This window comes from Saccopteryx leptura, chromosome 3, assembly GCF_036850995.1.
Source record: "Saccopteryx leptura isolate mSacLep1 chromosome 3, mSacLep1_pri_phased_curated, whole genome shotgun sequence".
NCBI classification, from domain to species: Eukaryota; Metazoa; Chordata; class Mammalia; order Chiroptera; family Emballonuridae; genus Saccopteryx; species Saccopteryx leptura.
In genome coordinates, this window is record NC_089505.1 from 349848879 (window position 1) to 349873958 (window position 25080).

General features: G+C 36.9%; 1 protein-coding gene across 3 annotated transcripts in view; it reads right to left on the bottom strand.

Annotated features, from left to right (window-relative positions):
• Positions 1–25080, bottom strand: part of CSMD3 (CUB and Sushi multiple domains 3) — a 1231016-nt gene that overhangs the window by 1099463 nt on the left and 106473 nt on the right. For all 3 annotated transcript variants that reach the window (XM_066379371.1, XM_066379370.1, XM_066379369.1), the window contains exon 2: positions 1538–1760. In XM_066379371.1, the coding sequence (XP_066235468.1) occupies positions 1538–1760 (223 nt within the window). The remainder of the gene's footprint in view (positions 1–1537; positions 1761–25080) is intronic.

The window sequence follows — 25080 nt, forward strand, 5'->3', positions numbered from 1 at the left end:
ATTGGCAATAATAATGAAATATCACTGTCAGAGACATCAGTCATACAGTATATTTTTGAATAGGATGAATAGTGAAAGACTTAAGCAGTGTAAACAAAAGAAGAAACTAGAAATATTCCATAATGAATGTATCACACATAAAAAAAAGAAAAACAGAACCTCACCTGTAATCATTCCAGTAACTTTTTCTTCTGTAAAATGTGGTTTGGAATAAAAATTCAGGCATTTTTAACTATGAATCCGACAGGGAACATAACCAAGTATGTAAAGAGCTTTTAATTTTAATTTTTTTTTCTTTTTCTTTTTTTTTTTCATTTTTCTGAAGCTGGAAACAGGGAGAGACAGTCAGACAGACTCCCGCATGCCCGACCGGGATCCACCCGGCACGCCCACCAGGGGTGATGCTCTGCCCACCAGGGGGCGATGCTCTGCCCATCCTGGGCGTCGCCATGTTGTGACCAGAGCCACTCTAGCGCCTGGGGCAGAGGCCACAGAGCCATCCCCAGCGCCCGGGCCATCTTTGCTCCAATGGAGCCTTGGCTGCGGGAGGGGAAGAGAGAGACAGAGAGGGAAAGCGCGGCGGAGGGGTGGAGAAGCAAATGGGCGCTTCTCCTGTGTGCCCTGGCCGGGAATCGAACCCGGGTCCTCCGCACGCTAGGCCGACGCTCTATCGCTGAGCCAACCGGCCAGGGCGAGCTTTTAATTTTAGAGATCTCCTGCTAAGAATATTTTGAATTGGAAGTTTAAAAAACAGTTAACTACGTTTAAAAATATACACACATTGGTAAAAATTTAGGACTAAATGAAATATGTAATATCTGGCACTTTGAATTTGGTTGAATGAGTTGATCTATGTTTAGAAAGAATAATTGATAAGATAGCAAAAATGTTTATGTTTAGATAACCAATTTGCCAAAAAAAAAAAAAATCTGAAGAACTATTGAAATAACAGATAAGATGCCAGATAATTTTCACATCTGTTTCATAAACTAGTTTAAAAATACATAATATCATTTGTATGGACAGAAATATCAATGTTCCAATTGGTGACATCAGTGGGTCTACTTTTCAGATATTTATATTTTATAAACATACACATTATCTAAAAATAATTTATTCTATTATCATATTAATATTTATTTTAAAGTATTTTTGCATATTGTTTTACATAATGGGTACATACCTCTAGAAGACACACTACACGGTATGCATTCACCTTACCAAAAGGTTTGTCCATAAAGAATAAAATCTTGAGATATTTTTTTTAAATCATAATATCTTTAATCACTCTAAACAGGTCACAATTCAATTTAAACTTACTTTTTTGTGTGAGATAATAATATTAATATACTAGTATTATGAAGTCAGAGATACTGAACTAATTTGTTCCTGGGATGATATATTTCCAAGTTAATAATAGATGGGTATATGACTTAATTATAATTGCAACACAAATGTTAAGCATCCTTTGTATAAGATAAACTGCTTTTATTCATAAAATATTTTCCCTCTATTTTTAGTTTCAAAATACACTAACCTTGTCCTAAAGTTTGTAGGATGAGGATGTCCATCATATAAGGATAAGTAGTCGTATTCTTCTTCTAGAGCAAATGACTGAAAAACAATTTGTATTCTATTTCGTTCTTCTGCTATTATTACCCATGTACAGTTTGCACCATTTGGATATCCATATGGAAAACCAGGGCTTTCTATAGTGCCATTGAGTCCTTTTAAAGTTCCACCGCATGTATAAATAAATCCTGCAACAAAAAACAAACAAACAGACATTAACATTATATAAAACAAGAACAATCCAGGAGATCTATTATTGTTTTTCCAAGACCTATTTTACAATAACCTTGTAAATGACAATTTTAGAGCTATGTAAATTATTTTTTTAAATGGTAAAAAGTATCTAGTAAAATACTAGTAGATTTGTCATTTATCATACATATTGTGTTTATTCATTCAGTAGATAAGATAAAATCCTCCATATATCCGATTCATCATCTATTAAAAGATACCACAGACATAGTTCTAGAACATGATACCTTCCCTTGAAGTAGTTTTCAATCTAATTCTGGATACTCATAAACAACATTGTTGAAAAAGATTAAGGGGTTTAAAGTATAGCCTAGGGAATATAGTTAGTAATACTGTAGTAACTATGTTTGGGGCCCAGTAGTTACTTGAAATATAAGAGGACAATATTGAAAGTATATGACAGTCTAACCACTAGGATGTACACCAAAAACTAATACAAAATAATACTGAATGTCAACTGTAATTGAAAAATAAAATATTTTTTAAATTATTTATAATTTTAGTATGCATTTTAGATCTTAAAATATTTACTCCATTCTTTCTTGGGAAAGCATCATAACTCTTTTGAGTGTCCATATTTCTACCATGTACCAATGTGCTTTAGGAAAGTCTGTCCCACCCTGATTCTAACAGACTCAGGTCTCAAAAATAATAATAATAAGTAAATGTAATTGCTCTGTCTAAACCAGAATGGTTAGTCCAAAATGAACACCATCCTAATTTAATCACAAGTGAAACCTGAGGTTGAGAAAAAATATTTTGAAAAACTGAATCCTGGCTAATTATCAGCCTCCATCCTAAAAAACTTCTGTACTAGGTTTATAGGAAGTCGAAATTACTGGTTTTTATTGATTGATTTTAGAGAGAGAGGAATGGAGAGAAACATTGACATGCTGTTCCACCTATTTATACATTTTCTGGTTGTTTCTCTTATGTGCCCTGACTGGGAATCAAACCCTGCAACCTTGACTTATTGGGACGATGCTCTAACTAATTGAACTACCTGTCCAGGGCCTAGAAGGTCTAAATTATTGAGAGCTTGATTCTTGGAGATAGCTAGGAAACTTACCATTTCTTGAGGGATTGATTTATGTGAACTCAGAATGCTCTAATCATACTATGTAATATAAAACCGTAAGATTTATACACTGGTTAAAGATCATGGTCCTCAACACATGTCTAAACTAGTCTACATGCTACTAAAACTTGGATCCAGACAGAGGCAGTCATGTTTACAAGCATTCTGTTGAGACTTCTTCACCCAGATATTTTTTCCACATTTGTCAGTCATACATGAAACTTAAGTGCCATGAAGTCAGAGATACTGAGAGCTGGCTTGAAGGAGAAGAAATTAGCTAGTTTAGCTAATATGGGATGCTCTACTAAACATCTGTTTCGAACTACATGTAGAAAATGAAGGAAACTTGGGGCTCCTCTCTTTGAGAAGGAATTAATTCGTGTTTTATAGGAAGAGATATTTTGTAAAAGTGTGGAGACATGGAAACAACAGCACTCTCCTACAATAGATGATTGGATCAGAAAGATGTGATATACATATGTACGCAATGAAATACTACTTGGCCATAAGAAAAGATAAAATACCACCATTTGCAATGAAATGGACAGATCTTGAGAATTTTATGCTAAGCAAGATAAGTCAGACAGGAAAAGTTAAGAAGCATATGATTTTACTCATAGGTGGGGTATAAAACTGAAAGCAATGAATAAATAAAAACAAAAAGAGGGAAGAGGGGTGGGTAGGTAGTAAAGGGTAAAGGGTATCAAATATATGATGATGAAAGAAGATTTGACTTTGGGTGGTGGGCACTCAGTGCAATGAACAGATGATGTATCATAAAATGTACACTTGGAACTCATATAATCTTATCAAGCAATGTCAACCCCAATGAATATAAGTAAAAAACAAAACAAAATAAAATAAATGTATGAAGAACCTTGCAAGGAAGATGGGAAGCCAGATTTGTAGACTATGGCAGACAGAGGCTGATTTGGTTATTGTACATTATTTCCACACTCTCCACAAGAGCACCTTTCTTTTGCTAGCAGAGCCTCTTCTCTACCAACTGGCTGTGTGCTTTATATTTGCTAAAAATACCGACAAGTGCCTGACCAGGCAGTGGCGCAGTAGAGCATCAGCCCGAGGTCACCAGCTTGAGTGTGGGCTCATCTAGTTTGAGCAAAGCTGACCAGCTTTAGCAGAATGTCGCTGGCCCAAGCAAGGGGTTACTTGGTCTGTTGTAGCCCCACGGTCAAGGCACATATGAGAAAGCAATCAATGAACAACTAAGGTGTCACAACGAAAAACTGATGATTGATGTTACTCGTCTCTCTCCATTCCTGTCTGTCTGTCCCTGTCTATCCCTCTCTCTGACTCTCTCTGTCTCTGTAAAAAAAAAAAAAAGAAAGAAAAGAAAAGAAAGAATCGAAGTCAGTCATCTCCATATATGGCAAAGTCCTAAGCCTGGGATATTCCCTATGTATTATATAAACCACAGGTCTTGTGATTCTTTTGCCCTTTTAAAAATGTACCAAAAAGGTGTATAAGGTAGACATTTTTAAAAATCATTATTTATGTGAATACAAATATTTTTTGCTCATGAACCAAATGTCAAATAGGGCATTTTTTTTCAAAGTAAAAAAAAAAGAGAAAGGTCCCTTTTAAATTGCCTCTTGCAGAGCAATTACTTTGAAGCCTTAGGTTAATTAGCTATCACCCATTTCTATTAGTTTTCTGCCTGAACAGCTTCCAATTTGAACTTCATAACTAAATGCAAGCATGAATCCCTTTATCTAAAAACTGTTTTGTGTGCTCTCAAGCCCCATAACCCCGACAGTTTTGGAAAAAGGACATATGTCCTAAAATAACATGCTCAGCTTTGTCCACTAATTCCTTGAGGGCCTGTTGATTCATGTATTTCAATTATTTTTCTTTTCTTTTTTTTTTACTCTTCAGGCAAATGAGGAATTATATCTATTTTAAGCTTTCTTATTTGTATTCTCCATTTCACTTTTATTTTATTTTTGTTGATATCTAAATTTGTTGAGCATCACATTATTTATAATAATAAATTACAGTTTTCCACACAATATAATCAGAAGTGAATAGAGTTTTTAAAACTAAAACAAAATCTCCTTAACATTTACTTATGCTGCACAAGGTTAGTCATTGTTATTAACTTAAGTGGTTATCATTCCGGGCTACCTCTAGGCGTGTGCGCACAAACACAGACACAGACACACACACACACACACACACAGATATATATTTATATATATATTTAAGCTTTGTGTACTTTTAATGAAATGGAGTCATTTATACTATGCATAGTTTTCTGAATCATTTTTTTTATTTTTGTAAGATATTACTAATTTTTTTCTGGATCCTCATGTGTTTTCCTACTACATTCTTTTGTAATGACTATATAGCTCATGGCATATGATATGCCTGCACCATGATTTATTTAGTATATCCTATTGAAGGCTTTATTCTTTGTGGTTACAAAGTTGTAAAGAGAAACTGTGGATGCATTCCCTCATTTACATGTGTGAACTATTCTTCAGATGGAAGTTCCAGAAATGGGAGTGCTGGATTTTAAAATTAGATAGAATTAGCCAAACTAGCCCTAATAAATATAAAATTTTTACTGATATAACCAGGTTATGGAGTATTTTTTTATCTCCAACCCCAATTTTGGCAATACCAGATTTTTCACAAGGCAAATTTTGCAAGACAAAGAATGTTATCTCTATTTTATTTTTCATTTCTTTGATTTCTGTTGGGATCAAATAGTTTGCCATATGATACCCAGTCATTCAATTTTTTTTTATTTTTAAGAATTGTTTATTCATATGTATAACATCTCTTTTTTAATGGATACTTCACCTATCCTCACTTCTCTTTTAGGGAGACAATTACTTAGGTTTCCAGTTATTCATCGGTAATCCATGTTTGCCTTTTCTATATAAAATGACTTCACTTATTCTTTGAACTCATTGCTCACAGAAATTCACAACTATTATTGCTCTTTCCACTCATCTCCCTTGATGATCTTCCTTCCACATTTTTAGATGTATTCATTACATATATCATTATAAAAAGGACATTGTCTTAGAGTGTCCTCGTGAAACTGAGAAACTACAACAGGATACAGCGGGGAAATGCAGACTGTTGTTGTTCACAGAATGTGGGAATTGCCATGATCTGGGGAAGCACACTTTTCCATGAGAACACATGGCAGCAAAATTTAATCTAGAAGATTCTGTATGTGTTTATAGAAAATCTGTGTCAAAAATTGGCATTGCACATTCCCATAGATTCAGTCTTTAACAGTTTCTGATTGCCTTATGTTGTATTTTTCACACCGTTACTTTTAATGTCCAGTAAAATTAAACCATTGACTTATATATGTGAATTGGGTCACATTGTCAACAAGCATTTGATTAACAATATAGATGTTTAATTTTTTCTTTGATATTATACGTTACCTCTCATACAGTAGAGAAATATGCAAAGGCTATTTGTACAGTATTTGAAGTAATGTGTTTAAATTGTTAGTTTTCTTTTGTTCTAACCAAGTTCCATGATAGTCCAACATTTACACTTACATTTAGCTTTTACCTTTTTCACACTTGTGTTTATTCACTACAATTAAGTTTTCATGCCCAACTATATTGACATGGCTATTTTTGTTCATCATCAAAACAGTACGTTTATTTTTATAGAGAGACAGCCCTGTGTGATAAACTTATAAAATAAAAATCTTAAGTTGAATTTATCCTTTTTTATATAAAGTCTATCTTGTACCTATTTAAAAGTGTACATTATTAACTATATATAAATTGTACAACAGAGATCTAGAACTTTTTCATCTTGCATAAATGAAATGCTATATCAATGGAACAATAACTCCTATTTTTCCCATCCCTCTATTCCCTGGCAATGAGCATTTTACTTTCTGCTTCTATGAATTTAGCTTTTATAGCCCATTCACAAAGAGGATTTAGTAGATAATGTAGTCTCCTATGAAACATTAAAATTAAAATAGCCCATAATTGAATCTGATCAATAATACTGATTTTGAGGTGGCAACATTCAGTTTCCAAGTACATAAAACACAAAGTGTAGGAAATTTATACTAGTAACATCCTTTTTGACATATTGTTGAAAAAATCAGTTTACCTTCCAATAGGTTTTTTTTTATTTTGATCAATTACAATTTCTAACAATTTCATAGCCTACAAGTGAGACTGTGATGAAAATGTTAACTATTTCCGAGGTAAAAGGGAATTCCAGGAAGACACTATAATCACTACAAAGGGTGGTTAAAGGGCTGTAAGATTAACCATTTTTAACCTAACACACAGCATTTCTCATGATCCTTTAAGCAGTACTGACATGGTATTTCCTGAAGATTAATGACAGTCTGGGTTTATGGGCTGAGGGAAGGTCATTAATCCTTACTCAAAGGTAGTCTGGAAAGCAGACATGAAAAACAACTGCTGGGTCAAGATGCTGCCATCTTATACTGTAGATGTTTCAGATTAGTTCTTTTCTCATAAGTCTATACTTGCTATTGTTCTCACTCTTTCTTCTAGACATGACATTCCTCAGTTTCAGGTTTTCAATCTCCTGGGATGCAATTAAGCTTCTTTTTCCTGTTCTGAAATATTTTAATTAATTAATTAATTCTTTATTTTTATTAAATTTATTGGGGTGACATTAATTAATAAAATTATACCAGTTTCATGTGTACAATTTTATAATACATCATCTATATATTGAAAGTGGCTTGTAATTTCTCATCAAACAAAACAATGACCATTCTTACTTAAAACCCATCTTGGAAGTCATTTATTTTACACAGCTTCTTGCCATTAACTTATTTTGGACAAAATTGTGTTTCGGAGTCTAGAAACCAGGGCAATTAGAATATACATTCTGAGGTTTTGATGAGAAAATATCTATGTATGCTATGCATAAGATATGCAGAAAATATGAAACTACTGTTAGTGGTAGGCTGGGATTGATGGAACAATGAGACCTAGACACTTCCGTAAATCAGAGGAGTGTGACTCTTCAAAGGGACACAGAAACAGGTTGGTTATGTAACAGGAAAATGTTACAAGCAGAAACACAACCTTCTAGACTATGGAATTCCTCAGAGATACAGACTTGCAGATGATGGTGTCAGACTTTGTGGAAGCACAGTCCTCCTCCTGGTTGGCCAAGGCTACACCTCTTCTGCAGGATCCAGAAGCCTGCACCTTTGTGCTAGAGCTTGTTACTCACCTTCCCGCTGAGAATGTAAGCTTTCTTTGGAACACTTCAGATGAGTTCAACCTCATCTGATTCATCCACGCGGTGTCTGACTGGTTGTTCCACTATTCCCATGCCAATACTCTGATCTCTACAGTGTATTTTCACATTTGGAAATTTTTGAATATCATAGGTTATTTTGCTGCTTAACAAAAAAAGAGCTAAACAAGGACAGAAACTAAGTTAGCCTTCGGTATCCACAGGTTCCTCATTGGCCAATTCAACCAACTGCGGATTGAAAATATTTGAAGTAATATGTGCCCTGGCTGGTAGGCTTGGTGGTAAAGTATCAGCCCGGTGTGTGGATGTTCTGGGTTCAATTCCTGATCAAGGCACACAGGAGAAGCACCTATCTGTTTCTTCACCCATCCCCCTCTCATTTCTCCCTTTCTCTCTGTCTCTGTCTTTTCCCCTCCTGAAGTCGTGGCGACTCAACTGGAGTGAATTGGCCCCAGGCATTGAGGATGGCTCCACTAGCCTCTGTCTCAAGTGCTAAGAAGACCTCAGTAGCTAAGAAATGGAGTAATGCCCCAGATGGACAGAGCATTGCCCCATAGGAGGCTTGCCAGGTGGGTGACGATCTGGCACATGCAGAAGTCTATCTCTGCCTCCCCTCCTCTCACTGAATAAAAACAAAACAAAACAAAAAAATTGTTATCGTATTGTTGTATACTATTGTAGTTAGGCCTATGATTGTTGCATCTGTGCTAAACATGTAAAGATGTTTTTTCTTGTCATTATTCCCTAAACAATAAATTATAATAACTATTTACATAGCATTGAGATTGCAGTAGGTATTATAAGTAGTGTACAGATGATTTAAAGTATATAGAAAAATGGGCAAATATTGTGCATTTTATACAGGGGTCTGGAGCATCCACAGATGTTGGTATCCTCAGTGGTCCTGGAAACAATCCCCTGTAGAAACTGAGATATGAGCGTACTGAAAATGAATAAGATATCTAAAGTGTTCTAAAGAAAACACTAAGAAAAATGGGTTTTGGTCAGTGGGGAAAAGTATAGAAATACAAAAGCCCTAGTGATATGGCTACTGGCATTATTCTACTAGCATCTATCTGATCTAACTCTGAAAGCATTAAACACTTGTGTATTTTGCAACACAGCCAAAAGATGCCAATTTGTAGCTACTGGTTTGAACTGAACTACCATTTTAGGGCTGCAAGTGCAAGTGAAAATCTTTATGTTCTTCCATGGTGTTAAAAAATAATCTTGTTTATATACAGATTAGTTCCACTAGACCAAGCTGGACCTTTCAAGTTCTTTTTTTCAACCGAAAATGCCTTGTACAAAGGAACTATCCAGATGTGGATAAGAATATAATGATAGAATTCTCACTGAAGTAAACTAGATTATATAGGTCATGATTGCAGTTATATGCTACCATCTGTGAAAATTACTGGGTGCATATGAATTTGATGTAAACTAAAGTTTTTTCTCCCTCCAGTAGTCATTATGGCCTCTCTCAGCACTTTGCTGGTAGTGGGATTTCCTGGGCACGTGGCTTACTTTAAGGCTATGCAGATTACCACTGCTGAAGAGATACGCAACTTTCAGCCAAACAGAGCAGTGGGTGAAATGATGTCTAGGTGACATGATTGGAAGAATCCTTGCGTTTGATTAAACATAATACAGCACTGATAAAAAGAAAGAGGGCAGTGGGCCCGCAGCTCTGTCATAGTTGCAGCTGGAGCCTTCCTTCATTTATTCATTGATAGTCTTTCAGAGACCTGATTTAACCACTTAACAACAGGATAGTAAAACCTGCTATAGTGTGTGTATAAATGTTGTCTTTCCCAATTAGGAGACAAGTAAAACCCTGTGGATGTGCCTGTCTTAAAAGGAGTAATTTAATGCTCCCCCATTAACATTCTCCCACAGTCGTGGTATATAAATAATTACTGCTACACAGGAATTGTCATTTCCCATGCTGAAATCATTTGCTCACATTTAGGAATTTCATTGTCTCCTCAGAATCCTCTGGGCTGTGAGCCCATAAATTATCACATTGTGAGGGTGGGACTTTCATTACATGACTTAAATTTTATGGCAAGAGAGAGCATAGTGATTGCAAAATAATATATTCACTCGCTTATTGGTAGAGAAACTCAGGGAAGAAAACAGATATTTCTACTTCTTTACCATAGATAAGAAAAATGATGGTTTGTGTCTAATAATCAAATCAACTTTCTGTTTTTAAAAAATGCCAAAACCACAAAATTTAGCATTTTAAATTCATACTTATGTGTGTGCATGCAGTATTTAGAGCAGGGGGAAATTAAGACAAATTTTAGGCAAATATCAGTTTTATACAATTATCAGTTCTATGTAAGCACTAACCTGCAATGTCAAAGGGCGAAAATCAACAGTCTCCTGTGGCTTTTAGCTTCAAGACATAATTCTCTACTGCATTTCAAAAGTGTACAATTGTTAAAAATATTCAGCTGAAAATGATGATACCTGAGCTATATCTACAGTATCACTTGTGGAATTATAATAGTTTATCAGGACATTACTATAAAGTTAATGTCAACAAAACGTTCCAATAAAATTGTAATGTAAATGACTGAAATTGGAATGATTAATATAAAAATATTGATGACAAGGATAACTTAGTTAAAAGGATTGTGGTCCAATAAGATGTCATATTAAGAGATATTAATATTGGAAATATAAAGTTTCAGAAATTATGGGGTTTTTTAGACATTAACCACCAAAATCACTTTCTACCTCTAATGATAAAGGCATGATATCTTTTTTCCTTAAAATAAAATAAAGTAGCCCTGGCCGGTTGGCTCAGTGGTAGAGCGTCGGCCTGGTGTGTAGAAGTCCTGGGTTCCATTCCCGGCCAGGGCACACAGGAGAAGCGCCCATCTGCTTCTCCACCCCTCCCCCTCTCCTTCCTCTCTGTCTCTCTCTTCCCCTCCCGCAGCCGAGGCTCCACTGGAGCAAAGATGGCCCGGGCGCTGGGGATGGCTCCTCGGCCTTTGCCCCAGGCGCTAAAGTGGCTCTGGTCGCAATAGAGCAACCCCCTGGAGGGGCAGAGCATCGCCCTCTGGTGAGCAGAGCATCGCCCCCTGGTGGGTGTGCCGGGTGGATCCCGGTCGGGCGCATGCGGGAGGGAGTCTGTCTGACTGTCTCTCCCCGTTTCCAGCTTCAGAAAAATACAGAAAATAAATAAATAAATAAAATAAAGTTTTTACAGTCCATTAATATGTTTTGTTTTGTTTTTTTTATCAAATACAGTGGTCCCTCGTCTATCGTGGGGGCTAGGTTCCAGAACCCCCTGTGCTAGACGAAGATCCACAATATAGCGACCTTATACTTATTTTATTATTTATATATATTGTAAGGCTTTATAAACCCTCCCCACACTCTTATAAACGTGTCCCACACTGTTATTAACCTTTCCCACACTTATTTTGCTTCTTTTACTTAAAAATAATTTAAATAATAAATATATAAAACTACCTATATACCACAAAATCCAGTGATATAGCAAAAAATCAGCGATACAAAATTAGATTTATACAATTTAAAAATCCGCAATACAGTGAGACCGCAGAGTGTGAACCACGATATGGCGAGGGACGACTGTATTTCTCTTACTAATACCTTAATTTTCTCCTCACCTTTTTCCACAAAAAGGAATATTAATTATAAGTAATCATACCCCATGAAACCATATCTACTCTAAATTAATACATTCAGGCACAATTCCATTGCTTTAGACTAATTCTTTTTTTTTATTTTTTATTCAGTGAGAGGAGGGGTGGCAGAGATAGACTCCTGCATGCATAGGGAAGGGGATCTATTTCAGTCTGGTCAATGTAAGATACAGCAGGAGATGAAAGTTAGTGAGAACAGAGAGGTCACTGTGGTCACTTGCTCTAACACACTCCATACTGGGTACTTTTAGTCACTGTTATTTATATTTACATCTTCTTGGAACACATTTTTATTTCCACAACTGTAAACTTACTGTATTCCAAATAGTCTAAAAACAATGCTTTCTCCTTTTGCACTTTAGCCCTAAAGCCCTAGTAACTCTCTATAGGGAACAATTTTCCCACATTGCTGCACAGTACTGTGAGGAGGCAGATTTCAGATTTGGGGGCAAAAAGAATATTCAGACTTTGTGGAATGACACATCAAGAAGATTGTGCAGCAAGGGGTGCACAGGAGTCCATATGTATATTTACTAAATTGTTTTAATGGCTGAGGGCCATGGCACCGATTTATAGAGTAAGCCAATTCAATGTACAGTTAAGAAAACAGGCACAGAAAAAAAAAAAAAAAAAAAACCTAAGTAACTGCCCAGTTCATCATGCTATCAAATGACAGAGTTAATATTTGAACTCATATACTCTGACCCCAGGATTTACGTTTCTACAACTATGCTATTTGCTTTTATTTCTTTTTTTCTTATAGCTTTTTATTTTCAGTAAGTCCTTCTCGACCATCCTGATTTGTTCACTGCTTATTCACTTTTGTTCTACAGTTGCTCCACCCTCTTCTCACTCCATACCATTACTTGATTCCTGGGAGCATTAGTTTTCTTTTTTTTTATTATTATTATTATTTTCTGTATTTCTTTTCTTAGAAATTATACAGAATTTAAATAGTTATCCCACAACTCTTGGTAAATTAAATTTTTGAGTTTCCAGTCCCCTTCTCTTTTTAATTTCTGCTCTGATAGTCAATATACTACACTTTTGTAGACCATTAATATAAGTTGAATGGGCCTAGAAAACTTCTGGGGTGACTGAAAGGCACTGAAAATTCAAGAAGCAAAAGCTCTTTTCATTCGATGTCACAATTCAAATAATGGCATATGTCTGTGACTGAGGAAAAGCTGGGTGATAAGTAGCAACAAAACTAGATTTTTTTAAAAATGAACTCTGCATGTCTAACAATACACAGTTACTTTACAGAGAGCAGCTTTTTAAGAATGTATCTGTGACTTCTGATTTCTCCAGTCTTACCCTGCCTTGTTAGATTAACTTTATACCATTCAATTAAATGTTACTCAACTTTCTATCTCCAATCAAATATTAAAATAATGAAATGATTGTGAAGAATACATGAGAAAATCACCACAAAGCAAGAAATTATAAAATAATTTATAGTTCAGTGACAGTAAATATTGCTCTAGTGACCTTATGCTTTGCCATGGTTAAGAATACAAATGAGCCCTGGCCGGTTGGCTCAGCGGTAGAGCGTTGGCCTGGCGTGCGGGGGACCTGGGTTCGATTCCCGGCCAGGGCACACAGGAGAAGCGCCCATTTGCTTCTCCACCCTGCCCCCCTCCTTCCTCTCTGTCTCTCTCTTCTCCTCCCGCAGCCGAGGGTCCATTGGAGCAAAGATGGCCCGGGCGCTGAGGATGGCTCCTTGGCCTCTGCCCCAGGCGCTAGAGTGGCTCTGGTCGCAACAGAACGACGCCCCCTGGTGGGCAGAGCGTCGCCCCTGGTGGGCATGCCGGTGGATCCCGGTCGGGAGCATGCGGAAGTCTGTCTGACTGTCTCTCCCCGTTTCCAGCTTCAGAAAAATACAAAAAAAAAAAAAAAAAAAATACAAATGGCTCTTATTTTCCCTACTGTTTTCATGAATTTACAGCTTTGGGGTGTGGGTAGAAAAATACAAGATTTTATGGTGTCTGGCATTTAACTCATTTATCCCCCATTTCTTCTTTATGACAAAATAAAGGTACTCCAGGCAATGAAATTCTTCCAGAATATTATATTTGGGGTTGCTGTTAATCCAATCTCTCTTCTCCTCATACTGTACAAAATCCAGGTGCCTTATTGTCCTCCAGACATGAGCTGCCTGTCATGTTTATTGCCTGAATGCCTGTATTAAAAAAGAAATCTTTGCAAGAAAGTGCTGAGCTGGAATGAGCAGAGAAAATATTTCTATATCAATAAGGTAACTGAAAGGCATTCAGCGTTATATTTTCCAACTTATCTTCTTTTTGACATTTATTCACTGCAGTGGCAATAATATAATTTTCCTTTTTTTTATTGTTACTTTACACATCCTAACCTGGTACAAATAATAATGGTGCTGGTTATTATCTTCTTCCACATGTCTTTGGCTTTTCCTTGAGGCCTAGCGTCACTATTTACCTGAGAAGGAACAGTACATTAAAAGGCATGTAAAAGTGAAAATCAGGCTTTTTTGTGATTCCAAAGAGCTGTTGTAGCTCTTGGCACATTGACAAACAAATCACAAGGACTTCTAAATTCCTCTGCAGGCAATTTTTATTGCACTGTTTAGAAAGCTAGAATGTGAGTGACAACTACAATGATACTAGCATTTGGGGGGACTCAATTCTGTAAATGATGTAGTACGGGGAATAAAGGACGGTGAAAGAAAGATTGTTGCTGAATGGGTTTTCACACCCCTGAAAGTGGATTTTAGTTTAACGATAGTGACAGTCCAGCTTCAACCTGCTGACAGATGGCTGCTCGCAAGAAGATATGGTTGAGACTTCCTGTCAAGATACAAGCTTCCCTGTTAACCAAAGAACATTTTTAAAAGACTATTTCAAAGGATGATGAAAAAAAGAAAAAGAAATCATATGTAACAGATACATTGGGGAAGACTATCTGAGAGCTCAAACCCGGACTGAGTTGGCAAAGGGGAGATAACTAAATTTCCCAGGAGTGAATACCTCCCAAAAAAATAAATCCTTAAGAAAAAGCGTTGATGTTGATTTGGGGCATTATGTGGGAAAGATTGCACACAGAAGATGACAGAAGTTATCAAATAAATAGAACTGAAAAACAACTTTACCTCAGTTCTCTCACGGGAAAAAGAAAAGAAGAGTGGAGAGTAATTTTAATGTACTAAGACCATAATATGTTTTTAGAATACTATTAATTTCCATCTATAGAAGCTTAAAGATTAAAGGCAATTATTAATTGAGCCTGACCAGGCGGTGGTGCAAGTAGAGAGAACATGTGTCTGGGACTCAGAGGACCCAGGTTTGAAATCCTAACATCACCGGCTTTGAGCACGGGCTCACCAGCTTGAGCGCGAGGTAGCTGGCTTGAACGTGAAATCATAGACATGACCCCATGGTCACTGGCTTGAGCCAAAAGGTTGTTGGCTTAAGCCCAAGGTCTCTGGCTTGAGCAAGGGGTCACTTGCTCTGCTGTAGCGCCCCCTGTCAGAACACATATGAGAAAGTAATCAATGAACAACTAAGGTGCCACAACAAAAAATGGATGCTTCTCATCTCTCTCCCTTCCTGTCTGTCCCTATCTGTTCCTCTCTCTGACTCTCTCTGTCTCTGTAAAAAAAAAAAAAAAAAAAAAAAAAAAAGGCAATTATTAATTGATATATGTACATGGTGTTCTTCTAAATTGTGTAACATGCACAACTTTTCCCCTATAGTTTTAATCACAGCATACTGAGGCGCTATTATTATCCTCATTTTGCAGAAAAAGAAGCGGAAGCAGCGAGAGTTTACAGGTTCTGGAGATCACACAGCTTTCATAGGTAGTAGACCCTTGTATCAGAGGCAAAGTGAACCCATGGTCCTTGCTCTTACACATTAAGCTTTCTATATAAAATGTGAAGTCATTCTAAATGAGGGCAGGGCAAACAGCTTTGGGAAACAAGAATGAGGATGAAGCGATAGCTGATCAGTAGTAACAAAATCAACCCTGGATAGCAAAAAGATAGAGGTTTCTGCCAAGAGGAGCAATGGGAAGCTACATCCAGATTGTCCTCATGTTCGGTGTTGGGCAAACAAGTGTGTAAGGCTTGCTCGCTTATACTTTACCTGATTGGTGCATGAGCACGGTGCAGCACCACGTGTGTCTAGTCTAGGTAACCCTGCAGGTGTTTGCCCTCAGAGCAGCACATTGTAAATTGTGGATTGCCGGCCAGCATTGGGAGGGGCCCCTGTTTCCTATTGTTTGCCAAAGAAGGGGATCCCCCACCATGACTGTTTTGCTTGTGAGTCCTCAGAGAGAAAGAGAGAGAGAAGCAGTTTGCCCTGCCTGCTTGCTCATCTGCCATTGTGAGATTCTAATAAATCAGGGGTCACCAAACTTTTTACACAGGGGGCCAGTTCACTGTCCCTCAGACCATTGGAGGGCAGGACTATAAAAAAAAACTATGAACAAATTCCTATGCACACTGCACATATCTTATTTTAAAGTAAAAAAAAAAAAAAAAAAAACGGGAACAAATACAATATTTAAAATAAAGAAAAAGTAAATTTAAATCAACAAACTGACCAATATTTCAATGGGAACTATGCTCCTCTCACTGACCACCAATGAAAGAGGTACCCTTCCAGAAGTGCGGCGGGGGCTGGATAAATGGCCTCAGGGGGCCGCATGTGGCCCGCAGGCCGTAGTTTGGGGACCCCTGTAATAAATAATATGGCCCGCCATCCTTCCGCTTCACAGTTCCCTTACTGTCTGCCCCCAAATCCCAAATCCACTGTGAATCTGCAAGGCCACAACCATCAGCCTTACATTCAGTTAAAAAGGTTTTAGTCTTCCAAATATGTAACATAATTGAACTGAAAAAAATTATTCACACAATGCTCAAACACGCAGATTTTCTGTTTGTTACGGTTTGGTTTTTGTGTGATTCCTACTTTTGCTATATTTTTGGTGGTGGGGTTGGTAGTAGAGGTTGTGTTGTAAGTGTGTGTGTGTGTGTGTGTGTGTGTGTGTGTGTGTGTGTGTGTGTTTAGGGCTATGTTTATTAAAATCCATCCACTTTAATTGTAGGCTTACGTGTATCATATAGATTTTTCAACGTGTTTATAAATTAAACTACATTCATTTTAATACCCTTAAAGAATATAGAATAAATTCTATATGATTCTGTCTCTTTTAATTAGATATTTTTCTATACAACTGTAATATATATTTATGAAGTTCAGATCCTGAGTAGGGTTACTGGTTTACTACTATTTGTTTTAAAATATAGGGTCCTGGCCGATTGGCTCAGAGGTAGAGTGTTGGCTGGCATGTGGAAGTCCTGGTTTATTCCCAGTCAGTGTACACAAAAGAAGTGACCAGCTGCTTCTCTACCCCTCCTCCCTTCTCTCTCTCACTTTCTCTCTCTTTCACCCTCTTGCAGCCAGGGCTTGAATGGTTCTAGTGAGTTGGCTCTGGGCACTGAGGATGGCTCTATGGCTTTGCCTCAGGTGCTAAAATAGCTCGGTTGCCCAGTAATGAAGCAGCAGTCCCAGATGAGCAGAGCATCACTGGTTAGGGGACATATATATGAAATCAAGTTGGAATATCCATGAGAGAATTAGTGATAAGAGGAGAATGATAGACTTGTTTAGTTCTTCAAAAAGAAATAATTACCTCCCCCTCAAAAAATTGACTCCTAAGAACCTCACAATGAAAAGTTTTGATCTAAGGTAAAGGGTTTTTACTCCTCCCCAAAATGACTTTATCTTCCATCATTTATCTAATTTATCTATCAGTTTTATTTAATTGTTTTATCTAATTTATCTATCAGTTTTTAATTGACCAGGATATAAGCCAAAGGGATATATAAATCACTCCTTTTAAGATTTATAATTGGAAAATATGTACTAAGCCATAAAGAGACTTTCTTCCCTGTGTGGAATGATTATAAAATTCATGCCTTATAACAGAATTCTTAACGCATATTTTTTTTTAATTTTAATAGGTTGACATTGATAAATCAGGGTACATATGTTCAGAGAAAACTTCTCCAGATTATTTTGACATTTGATTATGTTGCATAAAATTTTATCAACACTTTTGAAACTGGAGACCATATAAGAAACAGCATAGATGCTTAATACATTTATAGAGATATTTAAGCCATATGACTTGAGAATATTTTATAGGCATATGCAAAGGAAAAGTAGTTTCTTATATTAAATTGTCAGTCTATAACTTGTTCTATAAACATTTACAAGTTACCATATACCCTTAAATTAATACTATCTCCTTCAAAAAATGGTAATAATTAGAGAAAAGAGAATATCTTTCCAGAGGTCATCTGCAAAATGGGTCAGCACCAATAATGCAGTATAGTAAAAAAGTCTCCAAATAATTCCTCTCATCCCTCTATACTCAGGCCACTCCTCCCAACAATAAGTGAAATCTATTTTTCCTTCTTGAATCAGAGTAGGCTGTATGGATTGCTTTCTCCAATAGAAAGGAGCTGAAGTAGGTCTGTGATAGTTCTGTGATAGCCTAGATTTTGGGAAGCCTGAGAGTTTCCAATTTCAGTGTTGGAGCTTCAGGCTACCGTGTCCGAAATCATACTCCTTGCTGAAGGGAGTCACAACCAAGCACAGCCTTTACAGCCAACACAGAAGAGGTCCAAAATATAAAGTCATTTTGGATGTTATAGTCCCCACTGGGGTTCTAGATAAGACAGAGCAGACAGTGCCAGAGTGGCCCCTGGCAACACCACATAGAGGAGAAGAACCATCCAGCTGAGCCCAGATAGCCCAAAGGATGGTGAGAGATAACACATCATTGTTTTAAGCCACTAAATTTTGAGTTTACATTCTTCTCCAGCTTTAATTTAACTGAAACATATCTAAAACCATAATTAAAACTCAAAAATTAACTTTGAACTCTCCTTAGAAATTCCAGGATCTAAAATGAAGTTATTTCTCCAAAAGCAACATGGTAAGAACTATTAGTATAAATTAAGAAGAGTTCAATTTCAAGAGTGAACAATTACTATTTAAATGATATTAAGCAAGTCATCTAAATTCACTGAGAAGTGACAGCTAATTGGATGCCAAGTATCTGACACTTTCTTTTAAAATTTATTTTTATTAGTCACTTTTTAAAAATTTATTTATTTATTTATTATGTTTACATAGATTCTGGCGTCTCCCCGAACGCATCCCCCCTCCCCCATATTCCCCTCGACATCTCCCTCACTCCCCTCCCAACAGCTCCCTCTCCCCTTCCCTTCAGGTTTAATTCCATTCCTCAGTTCACATTATTCCTTGGATTCCTCAGATGAGTGAGGTCATATGATATTTTTCTTTCTCTGCCTGGCTTATTTCACTCAACATAATAGTTTCCAGGTCCATCCATGTTGTTCAAAAGGTAGTATTTCCTTCTTTTTCACAGCCCCATAGTATTCCATTGTATATATGTACCACTGCTTTTTAATTTACTCGTTCAATGACTGACACTTGGGCTGTTTCCAGATCTTTGCTATTGTGAACAATGCTGCCATAAACATGGGGGTGCATTTCTTTTTTTTTTTTAAGTCAGTGATATGGTGTGCTTGGGGTATATGCCTATAAGTGGTATAGCTGGGTCAAAAGGCTGTTCCAGTTCTAATTTTTTGAGGAATCTCCATACTGTTTTCCACAGTGGCTACACCAATCTGCATTCCCACTAGCAATGCAGGAGGGTTCCCCTTTCACCACATCCTGCCAGCACCTATATTGTGTTGTTTTGTTAATAAGCGGCATTCTGACTGGTGTGAGGTGGTATCTTATTGTGGTTTTAATGTGCATTTTTCTAATGATTAGTGATGTTGAACATTTTTTCATCTGCCTATTGGCCATCAGTATCTCCTCTTTGGAGAAGTTTCTATTCATTTCTTTTGCCCATCTTTTAACTGGATTGTTTGTCTTCCTGGTGTTGAGTTTTACAAATTCATAATAAATTTTGGTTATTAACCCCTTATCAGATATATGTCAAATATGTTCTCCGATTGTGTGGGTTGCCTTTTTATTCTGTTCATAATGTCTTTAGCTGTGCTAAAGCTTTTTAGTTTGATATAGTCCCATTTGTTTATCCTGTCTTTTATTTCACTTGCCCATGGAGATAAATCAGCTAATATATTGCTGCGATAGATGTTGGTAAGCTTACTGCCTATGTTTTCTTCTAAGATGCTTATGGTTTCACAACTTACATTTAGTCCTTTATCCATTTTGAGTTTATTTTTGTGAATGGTGTAAGTTGGTGGTCTAGTTTCATTTTTTTGCAGGTAGCTGTCCAGTTTTCCCAATACCATTTGTTAAAGAGACTGCTTTACTCCATTGTATACTCTTACCTCCTTTGTCAAATATCAATTGTCCATAAAGATGTGGGTTTAGTTCTGGGTTCTCTGTTTTTTTCCATTGATCTATATGCCTGTTCTTATGCCAGTATGAAGCTGTTTTGAGTACAATGGCCTTGTAATATAACTTAATATTAGGAAATGTGATACCTCACACACTATTTATTTTTCAAGATTGCTGAGGCTATTTGTGTTCTTTTTTGGTTCCATATAAATTTTTGAAATATGTGCTCTATATCTTTGAAGTATGTCATTGGTATTTTAATTGGTATTGCACTGAATGTATAAATAGCTTCGGGTAATATAGACATTTTAATGATGTTTATTCTTCATAACCATGAACACAGTATATGCTTCCACTTGTTTGTGTCTTCCCTGATTTCCTTTATCAATGTTTTTATAATTTTCCGAGTACAAATTTAACCTCCTTGGTTAAATTTACTCCTAGGTACTTTATTTTTTTTGTTGCAATAGTGAAAGGGATTGTTTTCTTAATTTCTCTTTCCAACATTTCATTGCTGGTATATAAAAATGCCTCTGATTTCTGAGTATTAATTTTATATCCTGCCACCTTGCTGAATTCATTTATCAGGTCCAGTAGTTTTTTAACTGAGACTTTAGGGTTTTCTATATACAGTATCATATCATCTGCAAATAATGATAATTTTACTTCTTCTTTTCTAGTTTGGATGCCTTTTATTTCTTCTTCTTGTCTGATTGCTGTAGCTAAGACTTCCAGTACTATGTTGAATAAGAGTGGTGAAAGGGGGCACACCTGCCTTGCTCCTGATCTTAAGAGGATTGTTTTTAATTTTTGCTCATTAATTATGATGTTGACTATGGGTTTGTCATAGATGGCCTTTATCATGTTGAAGTATGTTCCCTGTATTCCCACTTTGCTGAGAGTTTTTATCATAAATGGGTGCTGGATTTTATCAAATGCTTTTTCTGCATTTATTGAAATTATCATGTGGTTTTTCTCGTCCTTTTGTTTATATGGTGAATCACGTTGATTGATTTGCAAAAGTTGTACCATCCTTGCCTCCCCAGAATAAATCCCACTTGATTATGATGTATAATTTTTTTTCATATATTGCTGGATTTGGTTTCCTAATATTTTTTTGAGAATTTTAGCATCTAAATTGATCAGAAACATTGACCTATAATTTTCTTTCTTTGTATTGTCTTTGCCTGGTTTTGGAATCAGAATTATGCTTGCCTTATAAAAGGAACTTGGAAGTATTCCTTTCTCTTGAATTTTTTGAAATAGATTGAGAAGACAGGAGTTTGTTCTTCTTTGAATATTTGGTAGAATTCACCAGTGAAGCCATCAGGCTCCAGGCTTTTGTTTTTTGGGAGCTTTTTGATAACTGTTTTGATCTCATTTGTTGTAATTGGTCTGTTTAGGTTTTCTGATTCTTCCAGATTGATTTTTGGAAGATTATGTCTTTCAAGGAATTTGTCCATTTCAACTAGGTTGTTTAATTTTTTGGCGTACAATTCTTCATAGTATTTTCTTACAATATTTTCTATTTCTGTCATGTCAGTTGTTTTTTCTCCACTCTCATTTCTAATTTCATTTATTTGAGTCCTCTCTCTCTTTTTTTCTTGGTGAGTCTCGTTAAAGGTTCATCAATCTTGTTAACTCTTTCAAAGAACCAGTTCTTGGTTTCATTGATCCTCCGTATTGTTTCTTTAGCCTCCATGTCATTTATTTCCACTCTGATCTTTATTATTTCCTTCCTTCTACTACCTCTGGGCTTTACTTGCTGTTCTTTTTCTTGTTCTTTTAGATGCTGGGTTAGACTGTTTATTTGAGCTTTTTTTAGCTTCCTAAGGAATGCCTGTAGTGCTGTAAACTTCTCTCAGTACTGCTTTTGCTGTGTCCCATAAATTTTGAGTTGTTGTATGCTCATTATCATTCAATTCAGGGATTTTTTTTTTTATTTCTTCTTTGATTTCATTGTTAACCCATTTAGTATTTAATAACATGCTATTTAGTTTCCATGTGTTTGAGTATTTTTCAGTTTTTCTGTTGTGGTTGATTTCTAGTTTCATGCCATTGTGATCAGAGAAGATGCTTGATATGATTTCAATCTTCTTAAATTATTGAGACCACTTTTGTGCCCTAACATGTGATCTATCTTAGAGAATGTACCATGAGCAGTTAAAAAGAATGTATATTCTGCTGCTTTAGGGTGAAATGTTCTGAATATATCTATTAAATAGGGTTGATCTAGAGTGTCCTTTAAGTCTGCTGTTTTTTTGTTAATTTTCTTTCTTGAGGATCTATCTAGTGATGTTAGTGGGGTATTGAAATCCCCTACTATTATAGTATTGCTGTTGATCTCGCCCTTTATATCCATCAAAGTTTGCTTTATATATTTAGGTGCTTCTATATTAGGTGCGTAGATATTTATAATGGTTATACCTTCCTTTTAAATTGCTCCCTTTATCATTATGTAGTGACCTTCTTTTCTCTTACTGTAGCCTTTGTTTTAAAGTCCATTTTTTCTGATATAAGTATTGCTACCCCAGATTTTTTTTCATTTTCATTTGCATGAAATTTTTTTTTCCATCCTTTTACCTTTAGTCTATGTGTATCTTTTGTTTTGAGGTGTATCTCTTGTAGATAGCATATGTATGGGCTCTATTTTCTTATCCACGCAGCTACTCTGTGTCTTTTGATTGGATCATTTAATTCATTTACATTTAAGTTTATTATTGATGTGTAGTTGCTTATTGCCATTTTATTCTTTAAAGCTATATTCTTCTTTTGCTATATTCTTTTCCCCTTTTGTTCTGTTTACATCAAGTCCCTTAACATTTCTTGCAGCATTGGTTTTGTTGTATTGAATTCCTTGATTTTTTTTTTTTTTTTTTTTTTTTGGTCTGGGAAGCTTTTTATTTCTTCTACAATTTTAAACGTTAGCCTTGTTGGATAAAGTAGTTTTGTTTGTAGGCTCTTGTTCTGCATTACTTTGAATATTTCTTGCTATTCCCTTCTGGCCTCAAGTGTTTCTGTTGAGAAGTCGGATGTCATCCTTATGGGGGCTCCTTTGTAGTTGATAGCCTTTCTTTCTCTAGCAGCTTTTAATATTTTCTCTTTATCTCTTAGCTTTGCTATTTTAATTATGATGTGCCTTGGTATGCATTTCTTTGGGTTTCTCTTTAATGCAGTTCTCTGTGCTTCTTGAACTTGTGTGAGTTTTTTCTGCATCAATTTAGGGAAGTTTTCAGCTACAATTTGATTGAACAAGGTCTCTATCCCTTTTCTTTTTCTTCTTCTTCAGGAACTCCTATGATGCGGATGCTTTTGCTCTTTAGGTTGTCACAGAGCTCTCTTAGAATTTCCTCAAAATTTTTCTTTCTCTTTTCTTTTTGCAGCCCTGTGTCTGTGTTTTCATTTATCTTTTCTTCTAAATCACTGATTTGATCCTCTGCTTCATCCAGCCTGCTTTTAATTTCTTCTAGTGTAATTGTCATTTCAGATATTTTATTTGTCATTTCTGACTGGTTCTTCTTTATTATTTCAATGTCATTTTTATTACTTGTTATTTTTTTATTTATGTGCCCACTGTGACCATCTATTGTTGTTCTAAGACCTTTCAGCATTCTAATAATCATTATTTTAAATTCTACATTGGTAGTTTGCTTAAGTTCGTCTCACTCAGCTCATTTTCTGGGTGTTTCTCTTGTTGGTTCATTTGGATTACACTTTTCTGTCTTCTCATTTTGTCTGTGTTGCTCTGGACTTCCCTGGCCAGAGCCTGGGGCATATCAGTGGGGGATCACTGCCTGTGACTGGTTCTTATCCACTTTTTATGGGTTACAGGTGATCCCGATCTTGTGGCTGCCTCTGCTGGTTCCAGTTGCCATTGTAAATATCAGCTACACTACTAGGCTTGCTTTTATCTACTCTTGGCCTGGGAGAAGTTACTTTAAAGGTTCATGTTCCCCTAAAATCTGCTTTCTGTTGTCTATTATTTCTGGCTACTTGTTGGGCTCAGTATTGTAATTCAGTGATTATGTATGGTATTAGATATGGCGTACTTCTCAACGTTAGGGGTCATTCTATCCAGACATTTTAGTTCCCATTGTGTGGTATGTCTACCAGGCCACCACTGCTTTTGCTGCCCAGGGCTTTTGGACTCAGGTGCTGCTGGCTCCAGCCCACCTCCATGAACACCGCTGCCTTGGTCAGGCTCATGTGTGCCCATGCGCCCTTTTGGACCACTTCTGGGCTGCCTCGGTAGGCTCATATTTCAGTGGCCACCTCGGGGGTCGTGCACGCCCTCTCGGATCACCACGGAGGTCACCTGTGCTCTCGTTACTGCTGAGGGCATGTCCACACCCCAAGCAGGTTTGTGCACCACCTGGATTTCTGCAGTAGCTGGCACGACTTCCACGATCACTGCCAGGCTTGCGCATGCCCGCGCATTCACCCTGTATTGACTCTGGGGCCTCTGCCCCCGCCAAGGGCAGGCCACTCAGTGAGCAGGACTGTGTGTGAGCCCAGGCTTCCCCAGTGGCAACGGCAGTTCCAGCTCTGCAGTCTGGCTTGCATGTGCTTGCTCGAACCTCTGCAGCCACGCCCTGCTGCCTCCAGCCTGCCTGCCCCTGGAGAGCACTCAGCAGTGTGGAGGGTGGTGTAGCTTAGACCTCTGCACTCCCTATTTGTGTCCCTAACATGGTGCCTGTTTCTAAGCACCTTTGTTTTAGCTAGGATAGGGGAGCCTCCGGTGGACGGTGCACTTTCTTTCCTTTGCTGGTGATGCTGGTTCACTTTAAATTTGGGAAGTGACTCAGATCAGGGGTTAGGGTGTCCTCCTGGAGCTCCAGGAAAGTGA